The sequence below is a fragment of the Lagenorhynchus albirostris genome, chromosome X (assembly GCF_949774975.1).
Source record: "Lagenorhynchus albirostris chromosome X, mLagAlb1.1, whole genome shotgun sequence".
NCBI classification, from domain to species: Eukaryota; Metazoa; Chordata; class Mammalia; order Artiodactyla; family Delphinidae; genus Lagenorhynchus; species Lagenorhynchus albirostris.
Window position 1 is genome coordinate 1,588,444 of NC_083116.1, and position 14,372 is coordinate 1,602,815.

A 14,372-nucleotide genomic window follows, 5' to 3' on the forward strand; every position below is an offset into this window, starting at 1 on the left:
CGCCACCCTCCTCGGACGGTTGGCCAGGGCCGAGCACCTGCCACTGAGCGCTCACAGACCCCGGAGAGCCCCCGGGATGTCAGATCTGCAGGAGAGCCCGGCGTCAACCGAGGGGTGGCTCCTCCCGTCTGGTGCTCAGTGGGCGTTGCCCGAGTGACTCCTTGTCTGCCCTTCCTGCACACGGGCCAGGGCCCCCAAGGGGGGGGCAGCAGAGCTTCTGTTGAACCAACTGTGACAGTTGCACTGTTGGGGTGGGCTGCTATCGCTAGGGTGGTGCCGTACCCAGGGTAAGACGGGCAGAGGTCGTCCTCAGCGTGGACCAGACGGGAGCTCCGCAGAGCGCGGGGTGAGGCGGCCGAGGCTCAGCACAGCCTTGGTGCCACGCGGGGCAGAGGGGAGCACCTCGCTGCGGGCCCCGCACTCTGACAGGGATCCGGGGGCCCTGCCTCATTCCCCGCTCTTGGCAAGTCGCTCTGGTACCAAAAGCCACCTCCTCCCTCTCTAACCCGCGGACGCCCAACGGCGCCTCGCCCAAGAGGCCCCCCAGAGTGCGCCCCTGTCCCTGGTACTCCCTCCGCTGGAAGCGCGGGGTCTCATGAGTGTGGGGTCCTGTCGGGCCTCCACCACACCGACTCTAACCTGACTCAGAGCCCAGGCGCCTCACAGCTCTTGGAGGTTGGCGGGGACAGAGGCCCAGGGAGAGCGGCAGGCACGTGTCCTTCAGGCTAGAGCAGGAGAAGGAACGTGCAGGGGTGGGGGGTGGGGGGATGCGGGGCAGCCGGGGGAGGGGGGCCCACCTGGGGGACTCGGGAAAGAAGGGGCCTGTGCAGATCTGCCAGACACATGGTACGCAGTTCTGTGGATGCTCACAGCGTGGGGGGGAGGGGCGCCAGGTTCCTGCCGCCCACCCGTCGTCCCTCTGCTCACTTGCACGGCTCTCTGGACGGCCAGGGCCACGCTGCTGGTGTCTTCAGCACCGGTCTCAAAATACTGGGCTCCAGCCCCGCACAGGGACGGGAACGCCGCCGGCTCTCACCTCGGGATTGGGACCCAGGGCTGGGGGCCACCCGTAAGAACCTTAGAACCCTCCCCATAGCAAGGCTCCTCCTTGCCTAGGCATGAGGGAGACAGAGTGCCAGGAAGGCAGGGGATCCGCAGGCAGGCGGCTGACACCAGCGCAGCTGGGCCCACGGCTGGGACCCCCCTCCGCAGGCACGAGGGAAGGCGGAGGGTGGAGGGGCACAGCAGCTGCCGGTGCCCCGTGCTGTCGGGACCAGCGCACAGCTGCGGGAGCCGCAGGGGCGCCAGGCCCCTGTCCCAGGGCTGTAGGACACTCCTGGGCTGCTGTCCCTCCTTCCGGAAGACGGGGCGACGGACCCTAAAGGCCAAGCTTCCCTGAGCCCCACTGGGAGCCCAGGGTCCCTGGAACGCCCCCTCCACATAATTCTTCCGTTGGCTGGGCAAGCAGGTGACAGTTCGGCCAGCCTTCTTCAGAGCACCTGACCTAATCAGACAGTCACAGAGCCGTGAAGTGAAAATCAGATACTGGTGCTAGAAGATACACCTGGAGAACTCGGGGGTGTGACGGCGGAGAGGGCCCAGGATGCCCCCTCTTGCCTGGCCTTTGAGCTGCCGTCACTGGGGCCAACAGGTCAGGTGCTGAGGGGCTGGTTCATCAGAGAGGACTTGCCCCGCTGTGGGGCCCAGGTCAGAGGAGCCGAGGCGTTCAGCAAGTTCCAGCTGCTCTCTCCTGCTGCACCTGGGCCCGCGCCCCGCCCTGTCCAGCCCCCTGCTGGACCCCCCCGCCCCCCCCCGTCCCGGACCTTCCTCCTGCCAGCTCACCCAGCACTTCCCACCGGGAGGATCTTGAGCGGAGGCTGCCCAGCAGAGGGGCTCCGCGGGACTCTGCCGCCCAAAGGTGGGGTGGGCCAAGAGTCGGGGCGCAGCTGGAGGCCGGGGTGGAGTCGCAAGCCGGCCAAGCCCAGCCCCCGCTGCGGGCTCTGCCCCCAGGCCCGGGCAGAACCCCGGGGAGGAGGGGTGGGTGGGGCTAGGCTGGGTCAGCTGAGTGACAGTCACGCGACCGCGACCAGCTCGGCTCCGAGCGCCTTCCTGGAGGAGAGGGGGGGACGAGCGTGAGTCTCCGAGTGTGGCAGGCCAGTGGTGTGGGACCCGGGAGGGGGTGGGGGGGAGGGCTTGTCCTGGAGGCGCCCCAGGGCGGCGGGGTCAGTCCTGGGGCGGGTCTGGGTCTGGAGGGCAGACCCGCACAGGGCTGGGTCCCGAGGCCTGGGGGCCTGGGGGACCCCGCCCTGGGGTCCGCTCGAGCCTGGGGTGAGCTGGGGCACCAAGGGGCCCACTGAGGAGGCTGGGACCCGGAAAGATGGGGAGGTCTGAGGGGGAGCCGTGCCTCCAAGTGCAAGTTTCCCAGGACATGGAGAAGGAGAGAGAGACCCTGCAGGCCTGGAAGGAGCGGGTGGAGCACGAGCTGGATGTCGTGGTGGCTTTCTGGTTGGAGCACTCCCACGACCAGGAGCACGGGTGCGCCTCGCCCTGCTCGGGCCCTGGGCGGGGTCCCTGCCCCTGCTGAGTCCCCACCTCACTCAGCTGACTCAGGCCTGCTGGGCTCGGCTAACGCTGCGTGGGGCCCACAGGGGCTTCTTCACGTGCCTTGGCCGTGACGGGCAGGTGTATGACGACCTCAAGTACGTCTGGCTGCAGGGGAGGCAGGTACGACAGGGGTACCCATGACTTGCCGTCATCCCGGCCCCGAGGACTGGGCCGCTCCCGACTTAGGCCGTGTTTCCTCCACTCCCCCACAGGTGTGGATGTATTGTCGCCTGTACCGCAAGCTTGAGCGCTTCCGCCGCCCTGAGCTTCTGAATGCGGCTAAAGCAGGTGCCCCCTCCGGGTCCCCATCTCCCCAGAGGCCGCTCCAAGTCACTCTGTAGCACGCGTGCTCCTAGGTGCCTAGTTCTTAGAGGGGTCTAGAAGCAGCAAAGGGCCCGGTATGCTCGCAGGTAGGGAGGAGGGGGGAGGCGGTGGCATCCTCACCCAAATTCTAGCAGGCCACCTTCCCGACCAGCAGGTGGCGAATTTTTGCTGCGTTATGCCCGAGTGGCACCTCCTGCAAAGAAGTGTGCCTTTGTGCTGACGAGGGACGGCCGCCCGGTCAAGGTGCAGCGGACCATCTTCAGCGAGTGTTTCTACACCATGGCCATGAATGAGCTGTGGAGGGTGACAGGGGACGCGCAGTACCAGGTGCATGGGAGGAAGGCTGCCCTGCGTGTCTCCGTGCCCTCGCCTGTCCTGGGCACGGCTGCCAGAGCATTCCCATTCAGCATGCGAGCCCCTCCCTGGGTCCTGCGTGCAGGGCCGGGTCTGTCGTCACCGTCAGTCCTTACTCTGGGCCCCCACAGCCCAGGGCTGCTGGTGACACCCCCCGCTTGTTGCACTGTACTGTCACTGTGCGTATACAGGTGAAGGAAAGTGCAGGGTTCATTGCGAGCCTCCAAGCAAGGGGAAAGGGCAGGTCTTGCTCAAAAGACCCTAACTCCCCGATGGCTTCCGGGGAAGGGCTTTTTTTTTTTTTTTTTTTTTTTTTTTTGCGGTACGCGGTCCTCTCACCCATTGCGGAGCACAGGCTCCGGACGCACAGGCTCAGTGGCCATGGCTCACGGGCCCAGCCGCTCCACGGCATGTGGGATCTTCCCGGACCGGGGCACGAACCGTGTCCCCTGCATCGGCAGGCGGACTCTCAACCACTGCGCCACCAGGGAAGGGCTTTTGAAGGCAAGGTGAGGGAGGGGGTGGCAGGATACCTGATCAGCTTATGGACGTTCTTCTGACTGCTTGGTGGTGAGGTAACCAGGTGGTATTTCGGGAGGGAGTCAACATCATCAGCCTTCTGGTTCCAGTGGTCTGGGGTCTACACGCCGGTGGTCAGCACGCCCTTACCTTCTTCCGCCCGGTGGGGGTCTTAGTATCTGCAAAACAACTCAGGGATATGACTCAGGGTATGATCTATAGCCCCTGAGGAGTAACTAAAGGTCCATGACTCTCTCTTATGGCTAAACTATTATTATTTTGTGTTGCTTATCTGTTTTCCTCTGCTTCTGCATTTTCTCACTTCTATGATTATATTTGCTCTTTGGAACTCGGGGAAGGCCTTGGAGGCTAAAGCTTTTCTACAGACAAGAGGCGGGGGACACAGGGGTTCTACCCCCCAGAAGGCTCTGCAGGGTCCTGCTCAGTTTCACAGGGATCAATCCGTGCCCTGCCCTGGCCGGGACAGGGCCGCTCCCTCCTCCCTGGGCCCCCTCTTGCTTTCAAACGTGACCTCACTGTCTGGGAATGGTCTACGCCCCCAGAGTGGGAGCCCTAGCCCCCAGCCCGGGGCCAGGCCCAGAGTAGGCCTTGGTGAAGGTGTCCTATGAGTGGCTGGGAGCACATGGTTCTCCCACCCCAGGGCTGGGGACCCAGCAGGTCGGCACCTGGGGTACCAGACTAGATGGGATGCAGCCTCAGCCTGGGCCTCCCCTCATCCCTCCCCAGAGCGAAGCGGTGGAGATGATGGATCAGATCGTGCACTGGGTGCGGGAGGACCCCTCTGGGCTGGGCCGGCCCCAGCTCCCTGGGGCCCCGGCCGCGGAGTCCATGGCGGTGCCCATGATGCTTCTCAGCCTGGTGGAGCAGCTCGGGGAGGCCGACGACGAGCTGGCGGGCAGCTACGCGGAGCTGGGGGACTGGTGCGCTCGGAGGATTCTGCGGCACGTGCAGGTGGGGGCAGGGCAGCGGGCGGACGGCGGCCACCAGACAGGGCCTGGGGAGCTGGGGGGCAGGGCGACCCCCTCCGCCCCACCCCCGGGGCGCCTCCTCCGCCCGCACCCACCCCCGGAGCCGGGCGCCGCTGGCTCCCTTTACAGACGGGGAGATGGGGCGAGGTGCGGCCCAGAACCCTCGGGAAGGGAAGGAGGGCCCCGGGGGAGCCGGGGTGGGTGCCAGAGCCCCAGGCAGGTCAGGGAGCAGGAAGCCTGGCCGGACTCAGCTTCGTCCCAGGCCTCCGCACAGCCCAGTCCCCCCGGTCTCAGCCTCCGCTCAGTGCCTTACGCTCCCCACGTCAGGGGCCCAGGCCCAAAGCAAGGGTTAGGACAGGGAGCAGGAAGCCTGGCCGGACTCAGCTTCGTCCCAGGCCTCCGCACAGCCCAGTCCCCCCGGTCTCAGCCTCCGCTCAGTGCCTTACGCTCCCCACGTCAGGGGCCCAGGCCCAAAGCAAGGGTTAGGACAGGTCCAGACCCTTGGGAGTGAATCGGCTCCTCTTCCAAAGGCCCTCCGAGTGAGGCCACCCAAGCCTGCAGATCAGGAGGGAGGGGGCGTGGGAGGGCGCGTCTTTCTTGTTGGATGATGGGGCGGGGGTCAGGGGGTGCTGAAGGCCAAGCTACCTTCTACTCCTCCCTCGGCAGAGGGGTGGGCAGGCTGTGCTGGAGAATGTGTCAGAGGATGGCGAGGGGCTTTCTGGCTGCCTGGGGAGACACCAGAACCCAGGTGAGGGGCGGGGTGGGCTGGGGGGCGGCCCGGTTGGAGGGGGGCGCTCAGCCTTGGTTCTGGACTCCAGATGCAGGGAGTGCCCTCCTCCCTCCGCCCTCAGCGCACCGAGGACCAGGCAGGGGAGGAGGGACGGGCCTCCCACACTGGCGTGTCAGCAGCAGGAGGGTGACTCTGGGGCAGACCGGCAGGGCTGGGGGGCTCAAAGCAGGCCCCACAGTGGGGCAGAGAGGAAGGGAGTCAGCGGTCAGCACAGCGCTTGAGTCCCCCGCCTGGGGGAGGACACGCGGCCTACCTTACCCGAGCCCTCACCAGGCCACGCGCTGGAAGCTGGCTGGTTCCTGCTCCGTCACGCCGTCCGGAGAGGTGACCCCAAACTTCGAGCCCACGTTATCAACAAGTTCCTATTGTTGCCTTTCCGCTCTGGATGGGATCCCGACCATGGAGGTCTCTTCTACTTCCAGGATGCTGACGGCCTATGCCCCACCCAGGTGGGAATGTACCCAGGGCTACATGGTACTAGCCTGTCGAAGGCTTTCTGCCCAGGGAGGTGCGTGTTGTCATCACCCATTTCAGAGAGGGGGACCCGGGGCTCAGAGGAGTGAACCTGCCTGGTGTGACCCCAGTGGGAAGCTCGACTCCTGTGCCGGTGGCCCTCAAGCTCACATGCACAGGGAGGCCGTGAGGGAGCGCAGGCCATGCCCACGCGGAGACACATGGCCCTTCATCTTGGAAAGGCTCTCTGAGTGACCCTAAGGCATCAGCAGTGGGAGCAGCCGGGGTTGCGATTCCAGGGCTCAAGGGGCGCCCACCCCAGCCCTGCCCTTTGGGAGGGGCCGCTTGGGCTACATCTGCCTCAGGAAGCTAGTCGCGATCTGATGGGCGGTTAAGGCCCCCAGAGGCGTTCGTCCCGTGGTTAAGCTCCAAGAGCTTGGGCCAGATGGAGTCTGAGCCAGGGCCCGAAAGATGGGGGTGACTCTCCTGCTGACAGGGGTGGTGGAGTGGGGTCCAGGGCTCTCAGATGCCTGCCTCCGCTCTGCTCTCAGCTGGAGTGGGCCATGAAGCTCTGGTGGCCGCACAGCGAAGCCATGATCGCCTTCCTCATGGGCTACAGTGAGAGCGGGGACTCCGCCTTGCTGAACATCTTCTACCAGGTGGCCGAGTACACTTTCCGCCAGGTAAGTGCTGCTTCCTGGCCTCAGCGGTGTGGAGGAGACCGCAGGCACGGCACACCCCCTCCTTCCCCCCCTCGCCGGACGTGTTCCCTCAGTAGGTCTGAGAGTTCCCGGAAGTCCCGGCCCTGGTGCCCTCCGTTCAGTCAAGAGAGTGGCCCCTGCCCCACTGGAGCTCACATTTGGTGCTGGTGGGACCGACCATAAACAAGTAAACCAGCAAACACAGATGGTGATGAGAGCTCTGGGAAATAAAGCAAGGTCAGGGGACTGGGGGGCTAGTGGGAAGGAAAAAAGCTGGGGCTTCAGGAGGGGAGGCCAGAGGGCACTAGGCGAAGGCAGGGAGAGCGGGCTGTGGCTGTCATCCTGGCTAGTGAGTGGGGGCCTGGCCCGGGGTGGGGGCTGCAGCGGCTCAGGGGTCAGAGTGTGGTCGAGCGGGAGAGGTGTGGGCTGGCCACGTGAGGCAAGGTAACCTTGGAGTACAGAAGGAAAGGAGAAGAGGGCATAGGCAGGCCCAGCAAAGGAGAGAGAATCATCTGCGAGGTAGGAAGGAAGCCAGCCCCCCGCCCCCCGCAGAGGCCCGAGTGCCTGAGCAGAGCGATGAGCCTGACGGGGAACGAAGGAAGATTCCCGATGTGTTTCCAAAGCCGCGACTCACTCCTTTAGTAAACCCCAGTACGGGAGGCATTACAACAGGGGGGTCTTATTCTGAGGTCTGTGGGCTTTGAAACCTGAGAGAAAATTCCACCGTTATTTGCACTAACCTCTAACTGAAATCCAGCTTTCACGTCCATCATGAATGAAAGCAGTGAACCACAGTATTAGCAGCGTCCGACTTTGTCACCAGTAAATTCCAAATGTGTTCATGTTATGCTGTGGTTAGAGAGGCATCTCCAAGTACTGCACACGCTCGTCACTGCTTCCAAACACGGGAGCCACAAGACCAGAGGCGATATATGTTAAGATTGAATGCGTTCATAGAGAACATGTGTTCGAGGTGATCGCTCTTAACCGCATAAAGTGAAATTTAAGGAATACATTTTCAAGAAAGAGAGATTGTACTGAACAATCACAAAAGTTATAAACAACAGGTAATTCACTATGCACTAATCGTCATAACAATACAGAAAGCAAAAATTCAGACATCCATGGAAAGGCTGGACAGGAAAACAGTCAAATCCTTTGTTATCTTCCCGTGTCATATCCAGTAGTCGAATAATAAGTAAGGACATGGGTAATATCACTGGGAAGATAGAACGAACAGATACAGAACTAGTTTTACCCCCTATGAAGAATACACCTACTCATAGGTCCCCATTTAAAAAGACATTTTTGGTAGTGGACTTCAATGTCACTGATTTCTTCTATGGTCCTTCTGAGAAGGGGTTCCACTCGGGGGTCTATCTGGGGAGGAAGGGCCTAGGCCAGGGCTCTGAGGTCTATCCTGGAGCATCTGGAAGGAATTGGGCAGGAGAGAAGCGAGGAATTTGGAAAGGGTCAACAGAGCTGCTGGGCAGGGGCAGGCTTCAGGTGGCTCCGAGGGAGGGGGAGATGTGTTTGGGACCTGTGGTGAGCAAGGGAGAAGTCAGACCTCTGTACGGGATATCTACAATGTAGCGCTATCTACAATCTCATCCACGGCAAGACAGTCCTCTGAAGCAGGGAACAGGAGCTCCAAAGGAATAACTTGTTACAAAGTTACATGGCAGGTCAGCACTTCCTCAGGGTTCCGTTTCTTTTTACATTGTTATTTTTTTAAATTATATTTATTTACTTTTGGCTGCGCTGGGTCTTCGTTGCTGCGCGCGGACTTCTCACTGCGGTCGGTAGCACCGGCTCTAGGCGCGCGGGCTTCGGTATTTGTGGCACACGGGCTCTAGAGCGCAAGCTCAGTAGTCCGAAGCAGGGTTTTTGTTTTTGTTTTTGTTTTAAATTCCATCTTGCAAGGTTTCATCTCACAGCCTGCGGCCCCTTCCCCAGGTGGGGTAACTAGCTGCAGACTCAAAACTCCACCACCCCCCCCACAAGAAAAAGGAAAAGGAAAAGCCCCTTGCTTTCATATTTGTCCAGGAGGCGGGACCTCATTTAAGAGCACTGATTCTGGAGCCGGGGGTCAGCCCGGGCTCTGACCCCAGGTAGCGGTTTAGTGGGACCGGTGAACGCCCCTTTCCCAGGCCTGTGGCATCTGGGCGGTTCCTGCAGGCGCTGCCTGTCACTGCCTCACTGTTATTGCAGTTTCGCGATCCCGAGTACGGGGAATGGTTTGGCTACCTGAACCGAGAAGGGAAGATCGCCCTCACCATCAAGGGGGGTCCTTTCAAAGGTGAGTGGGGGAAAGAGCGGGGCCCAGGGGCTCGGGGCACTCGGCTGCCCACGGCCCTCCCAACCCGCCGTCCCGCCTCTCCCCGCAGGCTGCTTCCACGTGCCGCGGTGCCTCGCCATGTGCGAGGAGATGCTGAGTGACCTGCTGAGCCGCCTCGCCCCGGCCTCGGCCCCGGCCCCGGCCCTCAGCGCCCGGTCTCCGCCCGCCGACCCCGCCCGCCGAGGCGCAGAATAAAGCCAAGCCTGCTCCACTGCCCGTGTGTGTGAGCGTCTGTGGGGTGTCGGGTGGGGGACCAACCGCCGCCTTCGGCTGGAGGGCACCTGCTCGCCCTGCCAGTGACCCGCCCCGCGCGCTGGACCCTCCCACCCTGCCAACAGGCCCGCCCCGCGCCGGGGCCCGCCCGGCCATTGGCCCGGCCCGCCCCGCGGAGCGGCCCCACCCCGCCCTTGGCCCTCCCTGCGCATGGCCGAGCGGCCGGGAGGGCGGGCCCGGCGGGCGGGCTCGGCGGCGCGCACTTCCGGCCGGTGGCCGGGCCCGGCGCGCGCCTCCTCTTCCGCCGCCGTCCCCGCGATCCTGGACCCAGATCCAGATCCAGATCCAGATCCAGCCCCAGCCCCAGCCCCGGCCCCAGCCCCAGCCCCAGCCCCGGCCTGGCAGCCCCGGCGTCGCTTCGGAGCGCGGTGGCAGCTGACTGCGCGTTCACGACCCGCTGGGAGCCGCGAGCCCCGCCGCCGTTATGAACATCCGCAATGCAAGGGTGAGGGGCCGGGGCCGGAGGCTGTCCGCGCCGCGTGGGAGCGGGGCCCGGTGGCCGCGTGCGCGTGCTCCCGATGGGCCCGGCCGATCACCGGGCTAGCCGCCCTGGGCGCCCTCGGCCGCCCGGCGCGGAAAAGTGAAGGCCACGTCCCCGTGGGGCTGGATCTACCCGAAGAGGAGGCCGGGGGAGCCAGGGGCGCAGGGCCGGGGCTGCGAACTCCTTCTTTCCGGATGTCGGGTTTCCGTTGGATGGTGTCGGGGAGCTTCCTGGAGCTCAACGTTCATTCCTGGAACAGTCAGTTTTTGCACAGCGGCTGTGGGCCAGGCCTGTGCGGAGACAGATAGTCCCAGCGCCCGCCCAGCCCTGTGGGGGGGCGGGGGTCGCTGAGTAGACAGAGCAGGGTTCTAACACGACCGAGGCCTACTTAGTCACCGCAGCCCCCAGCCTGACTGCATTCCACTGCCGTCCTCTCCCGCAGCCAGAGGACCTGATGAACATGCAGCACTGCAACCTCCTGTGCCTGCCCGAGAACTACCAGATGAAATATTATTTCTACCATGGCCTTTCCTGGCCCCAGGTGGGCAGCTGTTGAATTTGGGGATGAGGGAAACCAGGCCAAGGAAATTCCACCCTGGGTCGGCTTGGGACGAGCCGGCGAGGTCGCGCAAGGTCGTGAAGAGTCCGGGGGGGCGCATGGGTCAATGAGGCCCTGAGTGTTTCCGGCTGGGGTGGCGGGAGATGGATAGAGGCGCCTTGAAGAGGGCCGAAGAACAGGGCCAAGGTAGGGGCAGTATTCCCACCTGTGTCTGTCCACTTCTTCTGGGTTAAGGAAAGGGGGCACGGTGTGATGTGGGAAAACCAAGCCACTTGGCCTGGAGGTCAGGAGCTGTCACTGAACTCGCTGCCCGATGGGCTTCTGTCTGTCATGCACACAGCGACAGGCAGGCGCTGGGGCCAGGTGTCCGATAAGGGCGCCTCCAGCTCTGACAGGAACTTGTTTTCTGCCTTCTCTTTCCTCCCTGTCACCCAGCTCTCTTACATCGCTGAGGATGAGAATGGGAAGATTGTGGGGTATGTCCTGGCCAAAATGTGAGTCACCAAGGACGGAGGGACAAGCCTGGTGCCTGCCGTGGGGGTGGGGGGAGGAGGGACACCGACACCGCACGCGTCTGATGGCTGCTGCCTGGGTTGGGTTGGGTTTGTTTGTTTCGTTTTGTTAATTAATAGACTGTTCGTTTAGTGCAGTTTCCTCTCACATTAACATCTTGTGGCAAATTTGTTACAATGGGTGAACCGATGCTGTTACATTATTGCAGAAACCCATAGTTACATTGTTTTACTCTTTGAGTAGTAGTTCTACACTCCATGGACAAAGGTATAACAAGTATCCGATACTATAGTATCAAACAGAGTAGTTTCACTGCCCTCCCTCCCTCCCTCCCTCCCCTCTCCCCGGGAACCACTGATCTCTTTACTGTCTCCATACTTTCGCCTTCTCCAGAAGGTCATATGATTAGAATCATACAGTGTGTAGCCATTTCAGACCACCTTTCACTTAAGTCATATGCATTGAAGTCTCCCCCCACATCTTTTCATGGCTTGAGAGTTTTTTTTTTTTTTTTTTTTTTCCGGTACGCGGGCCTCTCACTGCTGTGGCCTCTCCCGTTGCGGAGCACAGGCTCCGGATGCGCAGGCTCAGCGGCCATGGCTCACGGGCCCAGCCGCTTCGCGGCACGTGGGATCCTCCCGGACCGGGGCACGAACCTGTGTCTCCTGCATCGGCAGGCGGACTCTCAACCACTGCACCACCAGGGAAGCCCGAGAGCTCCTTTCGTTTTAGCCCTGAACAGTATTCCACTGATGCTGCACATGTCTTTTGGCTGCTGCCTGGGGTTTGGAGAGTCCTGGCTCTCCCCTGTCCCGGGACTGGACGCACTTTGGGGTTCACGCCTAGCCCCTCTCCTTTCTTCTTGCTCTAGGGAAGAGGACCCGGACGACGTGCCCCATGGACACATCACCTCGCTGGTGCGTAGGGCCCACCCAGGGTCTGGTGGGGGCGGGGGCGGAAGTTAGTTGGAGCCGCCCCGAGGTCCCACCTTTCTCCCACCAGGCTGTGAAGCGTTCCCACCGGCGCCTTGGCCTGGCTCAGAAGCTGATGGACCAGGCCTCCCGAGCCATGATCGAGAACTTCAATGCCAAATACGTCTCTCTGCATGTCAGGAAGAGGTGGAAGCCAGGGCCGAGGGAAGGGGGGGGGTAGGGGGATACTGTCTGTTTTGTTGGGTCTTTTTTGAATTTTATTTTATTTATTTTTATACAGCAGGTTCTTATCAGTTATCTATTTTATACATATTCGTGTATATATGTCAATCCCAATCTCCCAATTCATCCCACCACCACCAGCGGGGATACTGCCTCGATGTGGATCCTGGGCTGCCTTGGCTTTTGGAGAAGATCGGGAAGTGGGCTTAGTGGGGAGGGGGACCGGGAGGAGGGGCAGGACCTGGACGTGCTGTCCCTGCCTGGCCTCGTCTGTACAGCTCAGCAGTGCCTTATTCCCCTGCAGTAACCGGGCCGCTCTGCACCTCTATTCCAACACCCTCAACTTTCAGTAAGTAGATCTAGATTTTTCTCATGGAGTGGGATGGTCCCCAGGTCTGGCTTATCCAGGTGGCTGAGATGGGCTGTCCGTGGAGGGCCCACTGAGACAGCGTCAGCTTCAGCTTGGTGGGGGACGAGGAGGGACTGTTGGGAAGGGAAGTGGCCTCCGGGCTGGGTATTTGAGGCAGGATCTTTGGCCTGGATGCAAATGCCTCTGGTGGTTGACAGTTCTAGGGTCTTAAGGCTGGCAGGGTGCCCAGGTCTGCATACACACTGCCCAGCGCAGGCTTGGCCCCTGAGCTGCTCGGGCTAGGGGCCACGCTGCCTGGTAACGACCACCAAGAACAGAGGCCCAGGCCGCAGCACCCCTCCCCGGTTCCAATTGTTAGGCATACGAGCCAGCCATGCATGCCCAGGAAGTGACAGGGAGCAGGGCGGGGAGGGGAGGGGAGGGGAGGGGACTGCCAAATTCAGGGCTTCAGTTCACAGGAAACCACAGACACAGATCCTTGGTGGCCAGGTTAGGGACGAGGGGCAGTGGCAGGATGCCAGTGGGGGGGGGGAATAAAGGAGCTGGGTGCTACTTACTGTTGGAGAAAGCAGAGGGAAGACCATGTTGGAAATGTCTCCCAAAGGGTCCTTGGGGGGGCAATGACACCCTGCCCCACTAGCAGATGATACCAGAAGGCTGAGGAGAATTGCCCCCGATTTGGGTTGCCCTCCTTCTCTCCACCTGCTGCCCCCAGGATCAGCGAAGTGGAGCCCAAATACTATGCAGATGGAGAAGACGCATACGCGATGAAGCGGGATCTCACCCAGATGGCCGATGAGGTAAGAGTCCTGCAGGTAAGAGTCCTGCGGGGCCAGGGCCGCGGTCCCCAGTCAAGGCGAGCAGGGGTGGCCTGGGACAGTTGGAGGCTGCGTGGCCGGGAGTCCTGGCCCTCCTCACCTCAGCTTCCGTAGCTGGCAGGCGGGGAGCCGGACCTCGGCAGGGCTTTAACGAAGGCCATCGGCCCAAGATTCCATTCTCCGAGGAAGAAGCCCGTCCTGCCCAGAGGCTGCTGTGAGAGGAGAGGGAGGAGGCCCCTGGACGTGCTGAGAGACGCGGGGCCTGGGGACGGCTGTGGCTGGCCTCCAAGGCTCAGGGGCCAGACAAAACCGGGCTGAAGAGAAGTCAGGGTTCTGCCCAAGGCTCCTCGGGGGCCCGGGCCGTTCAGAGGGCTCCACGGCAGCCTCGTGAGGGAGCCGTAAGCACCTCCACTTTACAGGACAGGAAACAGGCCCAGAGGGGACAGTGCCAGGGCTCCCCGCTGGGAGTCGGACTCAGTCCTGTTTCCTGCCCTGGCTCTGCTGCCTCTCATCCTGCCCCCCGCCGCCAGCAAGGGACAAGGCACGGGCAGCAGGAGAGGGCCTTCGTGGTCTAGAGACTTAGGTGCTGTCTCCTTACTCCCGTTTCTCCCCGGGCTCCTGGTGGCAGCTGAGGCGGCACCTGGAGCTGAAGGAGAAGGCCAGGCACGTGGTGCTGGGCTCCATCGAGAACAAGGTGGAGGGCAAGGGCAACTCGCTTCCGAGCTCGGGAGAGGCCAGTCGTGAGGAAAAGGGCCTGGCTGCGGAGGATAGCGGTGGAGACAGCAAAGACCTCAGTGAGGTCAGCGAGACCACAGAGAGCACCGATGTCAAGGACAGCTCAGAGGCCTCTGACTCAGCCTCCTAGAGCCTGCACATGCTTCTCTCCCTGCCCTGGCCTGCCCATCCCATCCTCACCCCGAGAGGTTTCACAATAAACTTCACCCAGTGGCCTTGGGGAGTTTACCTGTGCGAGCGTGCACATTTTTGGGGGTGTGTGTATGCCCCTCTCTGGCTCTTCTGCATCCCTGTGGATGTGGACCTCACATCCTTTTGGCACAGTGCTTCCTGCCAAGCTCGAGTAGAAGGGAAGAGCTTTGTCGGGGCCTTGGAGATGTCTGATAGCTTGGAGCCA

The 14,372-nt window shown here is 62.2% G+C and overlaps 2 protein-coding genes across 10 annotated transcripts; both read left to right on the forward strand.

Annotated features, from left to right (window-relative positions):
• The first annotated feature begins 2,070 nt into the window (after positions 1-2,070).
• Positions 2,071-9,285, forward strand: RENBP (renin binding protein). 5 transcript variants are annotated; one of them, XM_060138775.1, is made up of 11 exons: positions 2,071-2,153; positions 2,426-2,535; positions 2,649-2,724; positions 2,817-2,892; positions 3,083-3,255; positions 4,549-4,773; positions 5,457-5,538; positions 5,854-6,029; positions 6,585-6,716; positions 8,946-9,033; positions 9,122-9,285. In XM_060138775.1, the coding sequence occupies exons 2-11, from the start codon at positions 2,429-2,431 to the stop codon at positions 9,265-9,267; spliced, it is 1,281 nt and encodes a 426-aa protein (XP_059994758.1). In that variant the 5' UTR covers positions 2,071-2,153; positions 2,426-2,428; the 3' UTR covers positions 9,268-9,285. The 5 variants fall into 5 exon arrangements, 4 of the variants coding, with proteins under 4 accessions (XP_059994758.1, XP_059994759.1, XP_059994760.1 ...); XM_060138776.1 differs by lacking the exon at positions 2,426-2,535 and having other exon boundaries at positions 2,118-2,153; XM_060138773.1 differs by lacking the exon at positions 2,071-2,153 and having other exon boundaries at positions 2,188-2,535.
• A 255-nt stretch (positions 9,286-9,540) lies between these two features.
• NAA10 (N-alpha-acetyltransferase 10, NatA catalytic subunit) lies at positions 9,541-14,203 on the forward strand. 5 transcript variants are annotated; one of them, XM_060138778.1, is made up of 8 exons: positions 9,568-9,790; positions 10,269-10,367; positions 10,821-10,879; positions 11,770-11,815; positions 11,901-12,016; positions 12,111-12,401; positions 13,138-13,222; positions 13,869-14,203. In XM_060138778.1, the coding sequence occupies exons 1-8, from the start codon at positions 9,770-9,772 to the stop codon at positions 14,103-14,105; spliced, it is 954 nt and encodes a 317-aa protein (XP_059994761.1). In that variant the 5' UTR covers positions 9,568-9,769; the 3' UTR covers positions 14,106-14,203. The 5 variants fall into 5 exon arrangements, with proteins under 5 accessions (XP_059994765.1, XP_059994761.1, XP_059994762.1 ...); XM_060138779.1 differs by having other exon boundaries at positions 12,114-12,401; XM_060138780.1 differs by having other exon boundaries at positions 9,576-9,790; positions 11,901-12,015; positions 12,353-12,401.
• Positions 14,204-14,372: the final 169 nt, after the last annotated feature.